Raw genomic sequence first — 19,769 nt, 5'->3', positions numbered from 1 at the left:
TCGAAAATAGCACTTACGATCTATATTTGATACCGCGCGAAGGTGATTCAAACACTGATGCTGACACGAAGCGGGCTTCGGGCGTCACCGCCATCTGGGTTGCCAGAAATCGTTTTGCGGTGTTAGATAGGGCGTATTCGGTATGTATTCAGGGTGAAACGTTATCTTCTTTAAAATAACGAAATTTTATAAACATTTTTTAATTATTTATCGCAGTTGGTCATTAAAAATTTGAAGAACGAAATTACAAAAAAGGTGCAGATCCCAAACTGTGACGAAATATTTTACGCTGGTACTGGAATGCTCCTTTTACGTGATGCTGATCAAGTAACGCTCTTTGACGTTCAACAGAAAAGAACATTAGCCGAAGTAAAAATTTCGAAGTGTAAATATGTCGTGTGGTCTAGCGATATGTCTCACGTCGCTTTACTCTCGAAACATAATGTTAACATTTGTAATCGACGTCTGGAATCCTTGTGCTCTGTACACGAAAACACTAGGGTAAAGTCGGGAGCTTGGGACGACTCAGGAGTGTTCATTTACACCACTAGCAATCACATCAAATATGCAATCAACAATGGTGATCATGGTATTATACGCACATTAGACCTCCCGATATACGTAACGCGAGTTAAAGGCAATCAAGTTTATTGCTTGGACAGAGAATGTAGACCAAGGATTCTTCGAATAGATCCAACTGAATATAAATTTAAATTGGCCTTGATCAATAGGAAATACGAAGATGTTTTGCACATGGTTCGTAACGCAAATCTCGTTGGTCAATCTATAATTGCATACTTGCAACAGAAGGGATATCCCGAGGTTGCTTTGCACTTTGTTAAAGATGAAAGAACAAGATTTGGCCTTGCCCTCGAATGCGGAAATATCGAAGTCGCTTTAGAAGCCGCGAGATCGCTTGATGAAAAATCCAGTTGGGAAAGCTTGGCCCAGGCTGCCCTGTTACAAGGCAATCATCAAGTTGTCGAAATGTGCTATCAAAGAACCAAGAATTTTGAAAAATTAGCGTTCCTGTATCTTATAACTGGTAATTTAGAGAAATTACGTAAGATGATAAAAATTGCAGAAATTAGGAAAGACGTTTCTGGGCAATATCAGGGTAGCTTGTTACTTGGCGACGTTTATGAACGTGCAAAAATATTGCGTGTGGGTATTTATATAACTCAGTTTATATTCAAATTTTTCTTACTCCCACGACTTATTTTTTACCGTTTTATGTTACAGAATTCTGGTCAAGCTTCGTTAGCTTATGTAACTGAGAAAATTCATGGTATATCATCTCCAGAAGACGACGTTCAATATAGTTCTATGAGCGAAGAACTTTCTGCTCTTGAACAAGGAGCAGAATATCTTCGACCTCCGGTACCGATTCAACAGGCCGAAAACAACTGGCCACTATTAACAGTATCAAAAGGTTTCTTCGAGGGAGCGGTTATGTCACGTGGAAAGAGTCAGGTAGCTGCTGCGTTGGCTCCGGAAGACGATAACGCTGTACCTGCTGAAGGGTGGGGCAATGACGAAGAGTTAGGAATAGACGAGGAGGAAGGTATCGAAAATGAAAACGTTCCTGAGGGCGAAGAAAGTGCAGGATGGGATGTGGAGGACGTAGATTTGCCGCCGGAACTCGAAACTCCAGTGGCTGCGACGGAAGACGGCTATTATTCACCGCCAACTAAGGGAATATCACCAACTCAACATTGGATAAACAATTCGCAATTCGTTGTAGATCATATACTAGCTGGATCACTAGAAACAGCATTTAGATTGCTAAATGATCAAGTTGGTGTAGTTGAATTTGAAGCATATCAAAGTCTTTTCATGAATACATTCGTACGCGCTAGAACATCATTTGCGTCGTTACCCAATATACCTTCTTTATATGGATATCCTCAAAGAAATTTGAAAGATACAAATCCAAAAAGCAGTCTCCCTGCAATCGGATTGCATCTTACCGATTTAGTTCAACGACTTCAAGTATGCTATCATTTGACAACTGGCGGCAAGTTTCCAGAAGCGATAGAAAAATTGCAAGCGATTCTACTCAGTGTGCCATTATTGGTTGTTGACACGAGGCAAGATATTATAGAAGCACAGGAATTGATTCAAATTTGTAGAGAGTATATTCTAGGTTTAAAAATGGAGACTGAAAGGAAAAATCTACCTAAAGCTACTTTAGCTGAACAAAAACGAATCTGTGAAATGGCAGCCTACTTTACACATTGCAATTTACAACCTGTTCACCAGATTCTTACTCTAAGGATAGCTGTAAATATGTTCTTCAAATTAAAAAATTACAAAACTGCGGCTTCGTTCGCAAGAAGATTACTTGAATTGGGACCTAAACCTGAATTAGCACAACAAGTTAGAAAGATTTTGCTGGTATGTATACTTTCGTGTATATTAACCATCTCACATAAAGTACAGGAAAAGATTATTACCGCGTTTCTTTCTTTTTTAGGCTTGCGATAAAAATCCGGTGGATGAACATCAATTAGCGTACGACGAACATAATCCTTTTTCATTATGTGCAAGCACGTTTGTTCCAATTTACAGAGGAAAACCAGAAGTCAAATGTCCATTATGCGGTGCAAGTTATTTACCTCAATTTAAAGATACAGTATGCAAAGTTTGTGAAGTTGCACTAATCGGAAAACAATGTATCGGCTTAAGGATAAGTCCTGTTCAATTCCGATAAATTTTTAATATCTTTATCGTTACTGCTACAAATAATACAGTATATTGTAATACAATATCGTTGTCTTGTAATTTTTCAATTGTATTATAGATAAAAAATATGTCATTACAAAAGATATTGTAAATATGATGAGAGATAACTTTTAAATATTTCCTCTATTACTTTATAGAGAAGAAGTTTGTGTAACATTATTGTTATTAATCGTATTTTATTTTGGAACAGTAGACATGTAAATTACATTTTAAAAATACGCAATAAAAGTAATAACTAGAAATGTTTTTAGTCAATTGCTTTTTATGTTATTTTTATAAAGGGAGATACAAGCAATTTAGTTCTCAATTATAGTATAATTCACATTATCTTTATTGAGCAATTATGGTTGAATGATGAAGAGAATATATTAATTATTTTGTACAGTGCTGTAACTTCAATATTATTAATGGTTATATTTAAGACGTACAAGCAATAGCTAAATCTTATTAAATGAATCATTTTATTGAACATGTGTAAAATCCTCAAATAAATGCTGATTGGTAATGTCAGAAATGAGTGGGGTGACCGCCGATGTTCATGGAAGAAATTCAGCCAAACGTGTTTCACAAATTACCTACTCTAGTGGTGAAACAGCCCAATTATACGCACATTTCTTCCTCCAGCATTAATAGTAGGAGAACCGTGCATATGCAGGCAGCTAGTGGCAATTCAAAAACGAGTGACAACGCTGCGCTATACCATGAGCACTTATAACATTTTGATCGTCATTTTGATATGAAAAGAGCTGTTTTAGCTACATTTTAAGAGCTTTTCGAAATTGAAAATTTCGACGCCCCGAAAGAATTTTTCCTCAAGATATAGGTTTTGTTTCAGAAGAATATAATTTTGTAAGAAGTGATATTATCTCGATAATTCTTGAAATTTGAGATCATTTCTCGAAATTTTCAAAAGTAGTTTCGCGATCTTTTTTTATACTATTCGTCTTTAAATTTCGCGTGTTCTTAATTATTTCCTGATTTCATTTTTTGATTTTTATATGATTGGATAATGAAAACGAAAAGTAACAACATTGTAAAATGCTGTTAAACTACTCTGACTTATGCAAAATCTGTTTAAATACATTTTATATAATTATTTTATAATAATCATTTCGAAGAAGATGGTTGCCGCTGACTGCTTGTTATTCTGTGATTATCCTGATTGTTGTTTCTGTAATCAATGCAAAAAAAGCAATTTATTTCTAATATTTCATTAAACTTTTAAGAAATGTTTATTTTTTGTTGGCCTTACCCTTCGCTGATGTGTGGTAGGAATGCATATTTCCCCTCTCGTCGTGAATACGCATGTTTCTCCTATCAAGATCACCGAAGAAGAAATGTGCGTATAGTTTGGCCGCTGGCCGCTAGAGGCCTATATTCCTAGCGAGCATTTTTTGCCCGACTTTTTTAACATTACATCGGCGATCTCTCTAGTCATATCTGGTAATATATGCGATTGTAGGACAAATTTCATACAATAGTGCATTAAATATATAGTGCTCGCTTGTACGAATCACAAAATTATGGACGGTAATATATTCTTACAGTAAATATTACAAATTTCTTATCACATAGTTATCATATCTAACAAATTTGTATTATGATTATCTAGGGAAATCTGGATACATAGGGAATTCTTTTGTTGCGTCGTTTTTTGTTGGTTTGTGAAATCTTTAAAAGTAACGAACAGATAAACTTATTTTACAAATATTATAAGAAACTGTACGGAATAGATTTAGATTAAAATATAACATTAAAAAACCATTATTTAACTATAATAATAATTTAGTAGCGTGAAAAATATATTCGGGGGTGGATCATTGATGAATACTGAGTGAGCACACTAGAAGACATGAAATCAGTGCCGTAAACATCGTGAACGTAAATACACGGTGTGCGTTCTGTGTACGTGTTACGTTACAGACGTCTTCTAAATCGCGTAGAATTTTCATGATTCCCACCGAAAAAAATTCATCTGACTTTATATTTGTATGGACCATTTTGTTAAGTCAAATTAATTAATAAAGAACAATAGCCGAAGGTAGGTTATAATCAAGACGTACGATATTGACAGTGCTAAGAATATCAAGAAGTAGTAAGTTCTCGTTGGGTGTGTGAACCTTCGAAGTTATCCAAACTGTTGTATCGTGGACATCGAAGATAGAAAAGTTTGAAGAAAAGGACACACTATCATCGAAACCATCGGGCGTTGCACTGCTCTAGGGGTAACACGGTGGGTGCATAGCTGCGCGGTATGAAAAAATGATGTGATCGATGGTCATCATGGCGGCACCCATGCTAAAGTGGAAGCGGATCACAAATCCGTCCGGACCCCAGCCAAGACCTAGGCATGGACACAGGGCAGTTGCTCTTAAGGACCTTATGGTCGTTTTCGGCGGTGGAAATGAGGGCATTGTTGACGAGCTTCATGTCTATAACACGAGTAAGTTGCTTCCTTGCTGTGCGTCTTTCGCGCCGTTCTTGATGATTCCCGCGATCCAAGATGGCGGCATACATTGACAAAACGGTCACCGGCCGGATCATCGTGAAAACCATGAATTTTGTTTATGTCAGATGTCTTATTATCATATGTTCCATATACATTAAATGTACCTTTACTATACGTGTCTTTATAAGTCTTGTTTGTTAGACATTGGGTTAATTTCATGCGTAGAATTAGTGCGATCTGTCATTTTTCATGTTTATACGCACGGGAGCGGCCATTGCTGTCTTATACGCCCCACCACGATATGCAACGCGCCGCGTTTCCCGTCATTCCACGTTCACGCTTCACCCTTCCTTTTCTTTTTTCTTTCTGTTCCTATTTCTCCTCCCACTCTTTCATTTTAGGTTTTCACATCTTTACCATATCATGAATGCGTATAGCATTTCTTTTACTATGTTGCCAACAATTATACGCATGCGTACTGTAACGAATATTTTGTACTTAATTTTGAAATGTTTCCCTTAGTGATACTATTCAAGTTACTTATATGACATAAAGATAATAAATATAATAATATACCTTAATAAAAATGTAATTCTAAATATGTAAATATAAGATTTTTTATATTATAAATATTTAATAAATTTAATATTATTTCTTAGTTTTTAAGTTGATTAATATCATTCTATGAATTTATTTAAAAGTTTTGTTTACAAATAAAAATTATGTAAATTTCTGTAACATATTCAAATAATTAAAGATTTTTTAATTCATTACAAATGTATATCATGTACTGAAAAATTTTTTCCTACTTATACACATTATTACTTTTTGCAGCAACTAATCAATGGTTTGTACCATCGACAAAAGGTGATATTCCACCTGGCTGTGCTGCATATGGATTTGTTGTTGATGGAAGCCGTATTTTGGTTTTTGGTGGTATGGTTGAATATGGAAAGTATTCAGATGAGCTTTATGAACTTCAAGCAGTTAGATGGGAATGGAAAAAATTAAGACCCAGACCACCGGAAAATGATTCCCCACCATGTCCTAGATTAGGACATAGTTTCACCCTTATTGGTAATAGAGTCTTTCTTTTTGGAGGACTGGCTAATGACAGTGAGGATCATAAGAATAATATACCAAGATATTTAAATGACCTATATACCCTTGAACTACTTCCTAATGGAGGAACAGTTTGGGATGTACCACAAACAAATGGGCATGCACCACCACCTAGAGAGTCTCATACTGGAGTGTCTTATACTGATAGTAAGACAGGAAAAACCTGTTTAGTGATTTATGGTGGTATGAGTGGCTGTCGTTTGGGTGATTTATGGTATCTTGATGTTGATTCAATGACTTGGCACAAACCAGTGGTTCATGGACCTATTCCATTACCCCGTTCTCTTCATACTGCCACTTTAATTGGTCATCGAATGTACGTTTTTGGAGGATGGGTACCACTTGTTGTTGATGATGTTAAAGTTGCAACACATGAAAAAGAGTGGAAATGCACAAACACGTTGGCTTGTTTAAATATAGGTAAGTTGATGTTATATTTGTTAATGCATGATTTCGTAATTGACAACATTATTTTAGAAACTTGGACATGGGAACAGTTAACAGTTGATACTTTGGAGGAAAATGTTCCTCGTGCACGTGCTGGTCACTGTGCGATTGGAATGCATAATAAACTTTATGTGTGGTCTGGTCGAGATGGATATCGCAAAGCTTGGAACAATCAGGTTAGGGTTAGTCCTTATAATTTATTTTTAATTCGAGAATGCTTTTATCTGTTATAAAATATGATTTACTTTTATCCTCAGGTTTGTTGTAAAGATTTATGGTACCTCGAAGTCGGTAAACCATCTGCACCATCGAAATTGAATTTAGTTAGGGCTAGTTTGCAAGCATTGGAAATTCAATGGACACCAGTTCCATCTGCACAGTACTACATATTGCAAATACAAAAATGTAAGCCTTCAGCGACAACTGGAACATTTCCTACAGTCAGCACTCCAGCAAACACAGCAACACCTACTACGACATCGGCAATGGTTACTCTTGCAACTGATTCTGCTACATCTTCACCTGTTACTGCTGCCCCTGAGCTTCCACAAACTCCAACCACTATTAGACCGTCCATACCTCCACAAACTCCGGTCCGAGTTCAGTCAACTGTGCAAAGCCCAGTTCAAAAACCAGTACCATCACAAAGCGTAACAAAACCATCGAGTCCATTGACACCAAGAGTAGCCGGAAATCTTATCAGAATTCGTTCTCCCTTAGTTACAACGACGCCAACAGCAACTACTGCTACTGAACAAGCTCCAACTTCTAATACTACAGTGGCAGGTCAAACACCAGCTGCTATGTCAGGAATTGCTGCCTTAGCAGCAGCAGCTGCTGCTACGCCAAAAATAAGCATGAACAATGTACCAATTCTTCCACAAACTACAGCTAATACAATTAGGATGAAAAATGTACAACCAGGCCAACAAATACGTTTCGCTGCCCCTGGAGCAACAGTATTGAGAACTGCTTCACCACAACAAAGTAAACAAATTATCCTACAAAAACCAGGGCAAAATATATCTGGTCAACCCCAGATAGTACACCTTCTTAAAACAGCACAAGCAATGGTAGCAACTGTGCCTAAAGTAAGCCTCATCCCAGGAAAGACTGTTCAAGCAACAGGTGCAAAGCCACTTAATCAGGGGGCTAAAATATTGAGATTAGTAAATCCGAATACTGTACAGGGATCTAAAATTCTTACAACTATGAAAACATCTAACATCGTTGCAATGAGCAAAGGGCAAAATATTAGCGGTAAACAAACGATAATGATTACCAAACCTGGTGGTAATGGTGGATTAGTTGGCCGTAATCAAATAATAGTAGTTACAACGGGATCTAATTTAAGAACTATACAAGCCGTAACTACATCCCAAGCTGGCAGTGGACAAACGGGTAATATTACCACACCTGTAAATGTTTTACCCTTATCAGCTACTAATCACGTAACAAATCAACAAGGAGTAAAGATGATCGTTGTGTCATCTGGTGCAATGGGCGGTGGCACTACTGGAAAACCGATTACTATTACAGTTCCAGGCCAAGGTGGTGTTCCAAAAACGGTAACTATTACAACTAAAGGAAGCCCACAAGCTATCTTTAATCCTGGAAAGAGTCAGATTGTTACCATGCCACAAATACAGAAAACGCCAGAGACTGTCACAGTATCTGGTAAGCCTGTAACATTACAAATGTCTGGAGGAATAGGTGCAAAAACGGTTACTCTCATGCCTACAAGTAGCACAATAGTGACTACTTCAAGTGCATCAGAGACAATAGATACAAGTAAAATGTTATTTGTCCCATCACAAAAACAACCATCAGCTTCATTAGCATCTACATCTGATGGTCCTGCTACCACTGATGCAGCATTAGCTGCATTAGCTGCAGAGGCAGGTTTAATAGATCCAGTTCAAGAACCTTCTGGTGATTTATCATTCATGGTATCTACAGATGATGGTGGAGCAGGAGATGGTAAAATGGATGAAAGTTGTAATGGTGATGAAACTACCACAGCAGCTGCTTTGGTTTCTCAAATGGGAGCTGGTGAATCAATGCAAATTGATAGAGATGGTAACTTCTTAATTCCTCAAGTTGATGGTCCAGCAGATCTTCTTCTGTCTGATGATGACGAAGAGAACGATAAAATTGATTTAGCGGAAGATCCGGTGTTAGAGAATCAAGAAGATTCACAAGTTGCAGACTCCGTAAGTATGGAGCAAGATACAGATGCAGCACCAGTGGAAGCTGTTCATATGGACGAGTCTTCTATAAAAGATCCAGAAACTTTGTCAGAAGGAGCATCTGAACTTCCTGTTTCTACAAGCGCTGCAGAAGATATTCCGGTAGATCCAGAACCTTCCATTGATGCTCAGCCAGACGAAAATGACATACCTATTGAAGTTTCTAATGAATCAGAACCAGCAAATGAAACTGATATGCAAGATATGAATGATGCATCAGTTGAAGAAGCACAAATAAAACCTGAAATTTCTAGTATGCAAGATCCAATAGAAGCTTCATCAGAGGAAGCATCCATGCCAGATGCTATGGAACTGCCAGAAAATGATGAAAGTGAACAGATTGAAAACAATGATATAAAATTAATGGCAGTAGATACATATGCTTCTGAGTCTGAGAAACCATCTGTTCCTGAACATTTATCACCTGAAGATAGTTTATCACAGCTCTCTCAAGAGGAAACTCAAGTTTTAGAAAAAATTAAAGATGAGGCTGTGGAGCCACCAATGGATCTTCCTGAAGGAACTCCAATGGAAACATTAGAGGACAACGATGAACCAATGGTTACGGATTCTTGTTCAACTTCTACCACTGTTAATATTCCAATCACAACATCCATCATGCAAATAAAATTAGAACAACCTGACGAGCCAATGAAACAAGCAAAGATTCTTGAACCGCCAGCGCCACCTGTCAATAGTATTAGTCTTCTTGAGAAGGAAATGGATATTAAAAAACCAGTAATTCCAATGAAAGTGGAAATAAAAGACGAACCTATCAAAAAAGAAAGTTTGAAACAAGAAAAGATGAATGGCACTAGAACAGAAAATGGAGATGATTCCACGGCATTAACTACATTGGCTACAGCTGCCTTAGTTTCGGCAGAACAACCAATAAAAATAAAGGCTGAACAGGTAAAAGTGCATATCTTAGATTACAATTTGCAGCTAACTTTTTTCGTATATAAGTAATTTTTAACGTCTTTTTCGTAGACTGAAAAAGAGAAAAAAGAAGAAGAATGGTACGATGTAGGAGTAACACAGGAATCACGATTTACTGTACAACATTATTACTTACCTAATGACGAACCTTTAGATATAACGCAACCATTAACTATGGATGTTTTTGAAGGAAGAACAAAGGTTCCTTTAGAACAGGGAACCATTTATAAACTTAGAATTGCTGCTGTGAATAGTTGTGGACAAAGTGATTGGAGTGAGGTAAGTAAAACAATTGCAAGTACGGACATTAAAATAAAAATATATAACTTCATGTAACATCTTTTTATTTAAGGTATCGGCGTTCAGAACATATGTCCCGGGATTCCCCGGGGCACCTAGCGCTATAAAAATTAGTAAAACGGCAGACGGTGCTCATATTTCATGGGAACCACCACCTAACAGAAATGATGGACCCATTTTAGAATATTCTGCCTACATAGCAATGGCGAATACCGCACCAAATAATAACGGAGAACCAAAGACAACGGCGTCGAATTCGAACCTAACATTTACAAAATTTTATTGCGGTACAAACAATTCTTGTTCGGTATCTAATAGTTCCCTTAGTGCCGCTTATGTTGATACTACTCGAACACCGGCCATAATATTTAGAATAGCAGCACGAAATGTTAAAGGATATGGGCCAGCCACACAAGTTAGGTGGTTACAACAAGGTTAGTTATATTCTTTTTTCTTGAAAGAAACTCGGTAATTTTTAGTAATGGTATTTTATTAAAAATTATAAAATACTAATTTTTATACCAGCATCTGTAGCGTCATCGGATCAAACTAATTTTATGGAGAACAACCCTCAAGTGAAGAGACGTGGTGTAAATATACGCTTACAAGCAAGCTCCCCACAGAAGAAGGTGAAACTAAAGAGACCAAGTAGCTAACTTTTCGTGAGCCTGTTTTTCCTTGACCTTTTACAGCCCAAATATCCAAACAGCGCTATTCATTATTTAATTTCCGCTGGTACACACGCCTAACAACGATAATGAAACAGTATATTCTTCGAATAAACGACGTAACATGCGAGCAAATGAAAGAAATGAATGCACGATATAGAGCGATGGAAGAGGTATCCATAGCTATATTGAGGTATAAACATAAGAGTTAAAAAAAAAGTATTTTAAGTGTTCTATATACGAATACAAGGTCTTTCTATACTGCGTTTTCTGACTCACCGTTATTCTCCTATTCCTTCGCGAATGCGCGACATTTTCTGTAAAGATAATACGAGTACTGTTAATAAATGGCAAGGTGGTTATTTTCAAGTTAAATAACTTTTTCCACGTTTATAAATGCGTTCCATAATAAGCGTCGTAACATACCGATGATACTTGCATCAACACTTGCATCACTTTTTATGGTATATAATTTCGTTTAAATATTGACCACCTCCATTTTTATTTTTTAATAGCTGAATTTAATTTAGCTACAAGTTGTAATAAAACAATGATGAAATGAAGTAGTCATTTAATTTGTACGAAAGCTTTGTATTTAACAAATGCTTTGTTCGAATTTATTTTAAATTACTTGTATTTGAAAATCTTTTATTTTTACTCGGATATATGTACGTACAGTTTTTCTAATATGAAGTGGAAGTATAGAAAGCTTCCTATTATGTTTAAATATTTATTGTAAATACTGTAATTGGAAATATTTTCTTTTAATTTTATTTACAATTGTATTTGTTGAAATTTTCTCGAAATTTTGCAGCGCGATGCAAGTATAACGAAAATTTTGTTGATATCATCTTTTTCTGTATAGAATATCGGTGCTACATTTTATTCTCATTACTTTTGTTACTGCCAATCGCAAAAACAAAATATATAATCAACATAAAGAGAAAGGAGCACGTAGTGTAAACTTCTTTTAAATACAAATTCGCTTTGAAATTTTGTTATTTCTTTCAACAATAAAGCAGAGATATTTTATTAAAAAAAAAAAAAAAAAAAAGTGGGAAAATATAAGTTCGTAGAAATGCACGTATTATTCGTGAAAATTACAACTTGATTTCGAAAGTGTTGATATTTTGAAAAATAAAGAATTTGAACAAAGTTAATATTTTTATATGGCAACAAAATAATTATTTGGATAGTATATCATTATAATATATTATGTCTAATAAGAAGTTTAATCTTTTAAGATATTGCTAAGTCAAGGTATTAGTATAAAAAAAATTTATAGAGAAAATAAACGAAGCAGTCATACATTAATTTGTTTAGGGAAGTCTTCAGTTTTTTTTGAGCATAATATATTTTAACTGAGATACTGAAGTAGCTTTTAAAACAGTGGTTTGTAAAAACCAACGATTAATAGATTACATTAATAATCAATTGATGTGTGGTTCACACACGATTAGGTGGCTTGGGGCTATGTTGAATCTGTAATAATTTAAGCGCACACTTTATTTTTAGATTATCAATACAAACTTTCTGTTATCTGCTTGTAGCTTAAGCATTAACATAGCGTTTTAAATCCCTAATATGTTATGCTAAAAATTTACATTATTAACATTTTATAAACTAGCATATTCAAAATGTGTTAAGAGATTGATAAAACGTTTAGAACTAATAACTTTACATTAATTTGGCATATTATTTTCATCCATTTTCATTCGATAAATTCCAATCTTACATAATTCATATTATCCAGAGTGTAATCCATTAGGAAACTATATTTGACTATGCGAGATTATCCTCGATAACTATCCGATAACGTAAACTACTTCTACGAACAATTGATAAAAAGTTATTAGTTCTCTTATCTTGTTTTATAAGTTCTGTTAACGAAAAATGACACTAGACCATATTAAAATATCGGTTCAAAGTTATTATAAATATTCTGAAAATGAAATATTTTGAAATGTATGTATACATGGTATGATATTCTGTTCTATCCAAATGTATTGGAACGATATCCATAATATTCAAATATATTAGAAGAAACTATGAATAAATATAGAAGAAAAAAGTATCTTACATGAAATACTCGTTATTTCACTGTAGCAAACTTTTATAACATGAATGTGTACTTACACTGTAGATACATGCATCTCCAAAACTAACTGTAACTATACTAAAATTACTAAAAAAAAAAAAGTACGTATTAAACTTCATTTTATTATACTAGTAAGAGTGTTACAATCTATCTGTATTATATACCTTGAACTTGTGTAAGCAAATTTATGAATTATAAATTTTACAGATTCTTCTTCTAAGTTTGGTACAGACAAATTTTAGATATTTTATTCATTATTAATTGGGATGAAATAAAAAATTTACAAATAACGGAAAACGTAATTATACGTAGACTTACACTATAAAAAGTATATTCTATTTCTACCTATATTGTAATATTGCTATAAATAAATTTCAATACGTTATATTTCAATATCATATTCCGCGTGCTGCCTTTCTGTTAATCACTCGTATCTTTTGGCAGTAACGAAAGCGAATATTACATATGCACTGTGTTGTCATCCTCCAGAGTTAATTAATTGTAGTAAACAGGTCAAGTGAATGAATACCATACCAAGACTTTCGGATGTAAATCGCGTATCTTTTTAATAAAACGTTAATGAACTGATAATTACGTTCATTCGAAGCAGGATCTACATCTAAAGATCTTAGATGGTATCGATTGCAAGGACGTGAGAAATCTGAAAGAGATCTAGAAAATAGAGGAAGAAAGATCTATAGTTAAGGAATTACAGATACAAACAACTATAATATTTTCTTTTCTAGCGCATGAAATATGCTTGAACCAGTCTTTGGTTTTTTCGTAAACAAGCAATTGAAAGTAAACTGTAATGAACAAATTTGCTGTACTGTTCTGACGTACAAGAAAAGAGAAAAGCAAACGGCAATGTCAGACCACGATTTTACCACAGACTCTTTCTACGTGACTAGATCTGAAAATCACAGGACGCGATTGCAACGTGCAAACACGCGCGAAGGATAATCAGGTAGAAAGCGAATTGTACACGTTAGAGAGAAATTGAACGAAAGGACGCTGCAGCGAAGGTTTAAGAGACCTGCAGTTTACGGTGAAGTCTTATAGGAATTTAGCGTGATTCACGCTAAAGAAACTAGTACTGCACTCAACCTGCAATCGTACTAAGTAATATATACTTGTATTTTTCGATGGAATTTCGTAGTCTCGAAGCGTAGCCGCGGGACTACGAGAAATTTTAGAACTGTGTTTTAGTGATAAAATTCGCATACGATTAATCGTTACCGTCTAAAGTACCAAAAGTTTTGATTTGGTAATCGAAAACATTGTATACGAGAAGAATAATTCTAAGACTCGTATAAACAGTTTCAATTTCAAAGGCCAATATTTAATTAAATAAGAGAAAATTGGAACGCTGTTTCTTCTCGTGCATATCTCTCGAAGATTCGTCGAATTTTGTAATTTACTTATCCGAATAATGTCACACGTTTAAGCTACACTTAAGAAAACAACTTAGCGTGCCTAATCGCAAGGTCAGTAAAAAAGATAAAAAAAGTAAAAGAAAAGACGCTAAACAACGTTTACAGATTGTAATTTTATACCTCGATATAAATTTATATTCGTACCGTCGTTGCGAAACGAGCATCGTTAACGATTAAAAGGTCAACACGTGTCATAGATGAGAATATCCTACTTTTTAATATTTAATCGCACCTTTTTATAGGATTCGTTATTGCAAAAGCCAATTTTACACATATTATATCTGGTAAAGTGGTACCAGAATCGACGCGAATGAAGGAATTAGCAACGTGTGATTTTACGATATCAAAAATCGTTTCTTCCATCGATGAACTTTCATATGCATACTCGCACGCGTTTATGTTTTTATGACGTCATAAAGAAAAACGTTCTGACTTCCACTTAAACATTCTAGAAGCTTGATATAATCGGCGACGAAGAACACGCGGGTTCATTTACGTGCTGGTTAGTGCAGTATCTTCTTCCGGTTATATCTTCAACCATCATCCGACATCCGACTTCGAGCGTCCATCGCTTTCTCGTAATTGTACAGCGTTCATTAAATCGATAATAACAGATCTAAATTTTGTATCTGTTAATTAATAGGAATTTAGTTGATCGAAGAACGCAGAAGAGTTCGGTTGGTCTGTTCTTTTTTTTTTAAACTTCGTAATATCGAGAATAACGGAGAGAGAATGAAAGCGGACAATGCGAGTTTCCGTATAATAATTCTACGGTATGCGCGAACGATTGTGTCGTACGATACATGTTTCTGGTTAATCAGGTGTGCCGCATCTTGTGCAAATAGAACAAGGACGAGTAAATTTTTGAAACGAGCCGAGAAGAGCAATACCGTAGAGACATCCTATATTCCGCTCACTGTATCAACCGATGGAACGATTAAGGATAAAAATAAAACAAAACGTGGTATTTATGTACGCGAGGATCGACATAGAGTTATTCTTAGTAGGTAGCACAGGTGTGATTGCATTCTATATACATATATATAGAAAAACGATACCTTTTGTGATCTTAATTTTCCTTTTGTTGAAGAAAGAAACAAAATTCGTTGTAACTAAACGACGGATAAAAACGTTGACAAGTTACCGATTTTTCGACAATAGTCTAAGGAGGACATTAAATGCAATTCTGTCGAATAGTTTTCACAGAAATTGCAATATTTCGACGTATCTCGATGTTAATTATCACGTGTCTTGAAACACGTGGACCCGTCGTGAGTAGAAATTCGCGCAGACGAGAAATGCCGCGATATTCTTTTCGTTCGATACATGTTAAAGAACTTATTAATCGACAATTATGCTGTTTCGAGAGGAATGCTGTGTAAAATAACGTCGTGGCTTCGAAACACTCCATCAAATCACTAATTCTAATCAAAAAAGAAAAAAGATCTATTGCTCAAATACTCAACTTCGCACTTCCTTGTGTTCAACTAGATTTTACGTGATACGTGTGTAATACCATTGAAAAATCGATCAAAAGGGAATACAGTAAAAAAGAGAACGACAAAGAGAGTGGGAAGAAGGAAAATGGAAAAATCAATCTATTCGTTCGACATCGATTAATTTCGAAGCAGCACGATTTTCGAAAGTTTTAGACTATATGAAAGGAACAATTGAATGGAACGTGTCCCGTGTGTACATGTATGTATGTAAATACGTACGAGTGTGCGGAATACTAACATACGACGTTTGCAACAATAGATTATTTTTCCACGTCTAGCTCGAATGTTTCGAACCTTCGACGAACATCTGTAAAGCTAGATTTAGGACGTAATGAGAAGTTGATGATCGGCAATTCACATGTTTTGCATAACGATGATATACAGGTGTCCGTGACTGAAATGTCCGGTGGGGCACATATTACATTTATCATATATTTTATTTTCCTTCAGACGTACAGGCGTAGTCACTGAACGTGAGAGAGAACAGTAACGATGTCTATGATAATAATTATAATTTCCGTATATATACATTATGGATCGTTATTTTCTTTTATAATTACGGTCGCTAAGAAATTTATAATTATGATTGTTAGAATGAAATGAAAAATGCGTACAATTAACGAACGAGACTAGATAATAAAAGGTGATAATACCAACATTGGATGGTTCGTATTTAGTTAAAATTTAATTAGAATAAATCTATTTTAATACTGAATCTATAAGATTGAAAAACTTTTTTATTTTAATCATAACTATATAATTACTAATCAAATTTCTACGTAAAGAAAAGTAACGATATAAAGTAAACGATCTGAGAGTATACAAGAATTATTGTTAGCAATGGTATATACGTAATTCGTATAAAGATATCGAGTTAATTGTACTGGAAGGAAGTATACCTTAAAATTTTAATATTGGCAATGAATTAACTTACGCAGGAATCGCATGCTTGTATGATCTTCTCCTTTATGTTATTATACGATCGATTAGTTGAAAATAGTTTTGCCAGTTTCTTGAATCTTTCAGTAAATCGTGTTACGATGAATTTGGACGTCGAGTTTCTGTGAGTGCAATGTCTCTTGGCGTTTCGGTTCATTACGTGATCGCGCTATTTTTCACTCTATTCAGCTATAGATTCTCTTCAATGGTAGGGTTAACTAAACATATATTATATGTAATAAAGAGAACAGAATAAATGTATGTAAACTTGCGTGCCTGTGCACATTTATTCACAACGTCAATCCCGTACTCTTGACTCCGAAATTCTTATTTTTTTCTGGATTATCAATTTTACAATATTTACGAAATTTATTTCTTTCTGTTACTGTTAGACGATCAAAATCCCATGAAATACCATGGAATTCTAATTATTCCTCTCTTAATGCTCTTACGGGCTCTCTTAATGCCTCAAATGAGAGCCCGTAATCTTGTAGCCTGATAGAGATAGTAACCTTTTACGACTACTTGGCTATAGCTGTTTTAGGTTTGACAGAACAACGAATGATTTTAAAGGCTGACTAGGTAAAAATGAATATCTTAAATTATATTTTATATGATTGATTTTTTTTCATAATATTTTAACTAACTATTTTAACATCTTTTGCACGACAGAGATCAAGAATGAAGATATTGCGAATAAAACTATCAACAAGATCAGAGTCATTGCTACAAAAAGCTTGTCAAGAAAAAAATGGTAAAGGTTACAAAATTACGAAAATTTGTTTAAGATGCGGGAAATATTTATGCGGCAAATGTACATTTGATAATAAGATAATTTGTAAAAAATGCAGCAACGTTGAATAAGATATATCTCTATATAAATAAAAGTGTAATTCCATTTAAGACTTTAATTGAAATTAAACAAAAGTAAATTTCGACAAAATTTTATAAAAGTTCATCATTTTATATACATTTAGTTATAAATTAACCATTATCTAAGTTAAATTATAAAAACTATTATTTTTTTAATTACCGGTCATTTTGACCAGCCACGGTAGGAATAGGTATACACGAAGTGTCGGTAGGTTTAGTGTTAAGAGACAAGAAGCTTGTCACAGAAATAAAACAGTACTCGTGCAGTAATTGTGTATATAAGATCAGTGTATTTTTCATGCATCTATTCTCAGACTTAAATCAGGTAGCTTCCTAATAAGTATTTTGTACTGCTTATCTACTTAATACATAGGATGATTTAAGATGTGACTGTGTGTGAATATAAATAAATTTTCATGTATAACATAAATATCTTATTCTAAAGTAAAAGTATTAAATTGAATATCAATAGTAAAAAGGCTATAGATTATGATCTTAAATTATATTATCATTCCCATTTCTAATACAAATTATTAAAGAATATAAAGAAGATTTATTTTATTCCATTATGTTTATAATATTTGCTCTTACATTTTATTCTTGCATTTATATCAACATACATATTAAAAATCATTTTAATATTAAATGCTTTAAATGCATTGTACAATATTTTCTTGTATTTGTATATTTACAGTTATCTATACAATATAATTAAATAAAAAAAAATGTCGCATAAAATTATATTATTACAATGAATAAAATTAATTTAAGTTTAACTCCGCACATTTATGCGTTCAGAAACAGTTGCCAAAGAGAAGTGTTTACAAAAGAAATTACAAATGTGATAAGCACAAATGTAATAGCTAAATCGACAGTAACTAATTCAACGAAAATATAATTCCAATAACGGATAATAGATCACGAATTTTATAAATACGAATAAGTTATTAGAGTCGTTATTCACAAATAGAAAATAAATTAATTAGTAGGCTGCAAATTTGTATGCATTTATGGGAAACCCGAAGATACAAAAATACGAATTTGCATAAATACATATCCGTAGTATATTAATTAATCATTGTCTGATTTGTGTACGATTTCGAGGACTATTTTTTTACGCATCATATTTTTCTAATGCAAATCCCCAATATTGAGCCAAAAACTATCCGTTGGTACCTGAAAAATTCGTTCACAAAAATTTTTCAGGAAAGTGCCGTTTTAAGGGAGGATTGATTGACGGAGGAGGTTCACATGACATCGTTTTATGAACGAATTTCTCAGGCCACATGATGTGCAGTCTTCTCTTTTATATTATATACGATCAATTAGTTGAATATAGTTTTGTTACTTTCTTGAACCAGTAATCTTTCAGTCAATCATATTACAATGGATTTGAAAGTTTAGATTCAGTTGGGTTCATTACGCTATTTTTCACTTTATTCAGCTCTAATAGGATTTAGCATATAAAAGTTCCAAATTCCTATCTTTCCGATATTCTTTTGTAAATTTTAATTAAAATATAAATTTTAATAAATCCAAATTTTATACAATTTATAAAATTAATTTTTTAAAATCGTTGTTAAGTAATCGAAAAGAGTATCTATTTATTTTTTATTTTTTTAACTTCCATTTGTAAAATAATTTTCTTCCAAATATTCAAACGAAACATGAACTGGACAAAATGTTATCGAAGTAAATATTATTGTAACTTTCAGTTATGTATATGTCCTGTAATCGTCGTGTGTCCCTCGATTCCTGGTTACACTGCGAGTTAACATTATAGGAGACGATCTCATAAGGATACATGAAAATAAAAAAGCGACATCCTGTAAATAGTCGTACCACCTGTTTTACATGTATTCGATAACCTACCAGCCAACTCGTCATTAAATTTAATGAATATATTTTCTATGTATACATATATATGTATATATATAAAATATGATCATGCGCTTGGAACATATATTTGTGCATGTATATATATATGCAATGCATGTGTTGACGT

The 19,769-nt window shown here is 34.0% G+C and overlaps 2 protein-coding genes across 3 annotated transcripts; both read left to right on the top strand.

Annotated features, from left to right (window-relative positions):
- The first annotated feature begins 7 nt into the window (after positions 1-7).
- LOC100745996 (coatomer subunit alpha) lies at positions 8-2,842 on the top strand. The gene is made up of 4 exons (XM_003494271.4): positions 8-140; positions 217-1,164; positions 1,243-2,397; positions 2,477-2,842. Exons 2-4 carry the CDS (start codon positions 301-303, stop codon positions 2,711-2,713), a joined length of 2,256 nt encoding a protein of 751 aa, XP_003494319.2. The 5' UTR covers positions 8-140; positions 217-300; the 3' UTR covers positions 2,714-2,842.
- A 1,780-nt stretch (positions 2,843-4,622) lies between these two features.
- LOC100745878 (host cell factor) lies at positions 4,623-17,161 on the top strand. Of its 2 annotated transcripts, none has more exons than XM_012392938.3 (7): positions 4,623-5,188; positions 6,029-6,736; positions 6,794-6,945; positions 7,021-9,924; positions 10,003-10,230; positions 10,304-10,685; positions 10,777-17,161. In XM_012392938.3, exons 1-7 carry the CDS (start codon positions 5,020-5,022, stop codon positions 10,905-10,907), a joined length of 4,674 nt encoding a protein of 1,557 aa, XP_012248361.1. In that variant the 5' UTR covers positions 4,623-5,019; the 3' UTR covers positions 10,908-17,161. The 2 variants fall into 2 exon arrangements, with proteins under 2 accessions (XP_012248361.1, XP_003494318.1); XM_003494270.4 differs by having other exon boundaries at positions 4,624-5,188; positions 6,794-6,939.
- Positions 17,162-19,769: the final 2,608 nt, after the last annotated feature.

Source organism: Bombus impatiens, unplaced genomic scaffold, assembly GCF_000188095.3.
Source record: "Bombus impatiens unplaced genomic scaffold, BIMP_2.2 scf_1923, whole genome shotgun sequence".
Classification (NCBI taxonomy): Eukaryota; Metazoa; Arthropoda; class Insecta; order Hymenoptera; family Apidae; genus Bombus; species Bombus impatiens.
Note: the sequence above shows the minus strand (reverse complement) of the source record. Positions and strands in the feature narration are given on the sequence as shown.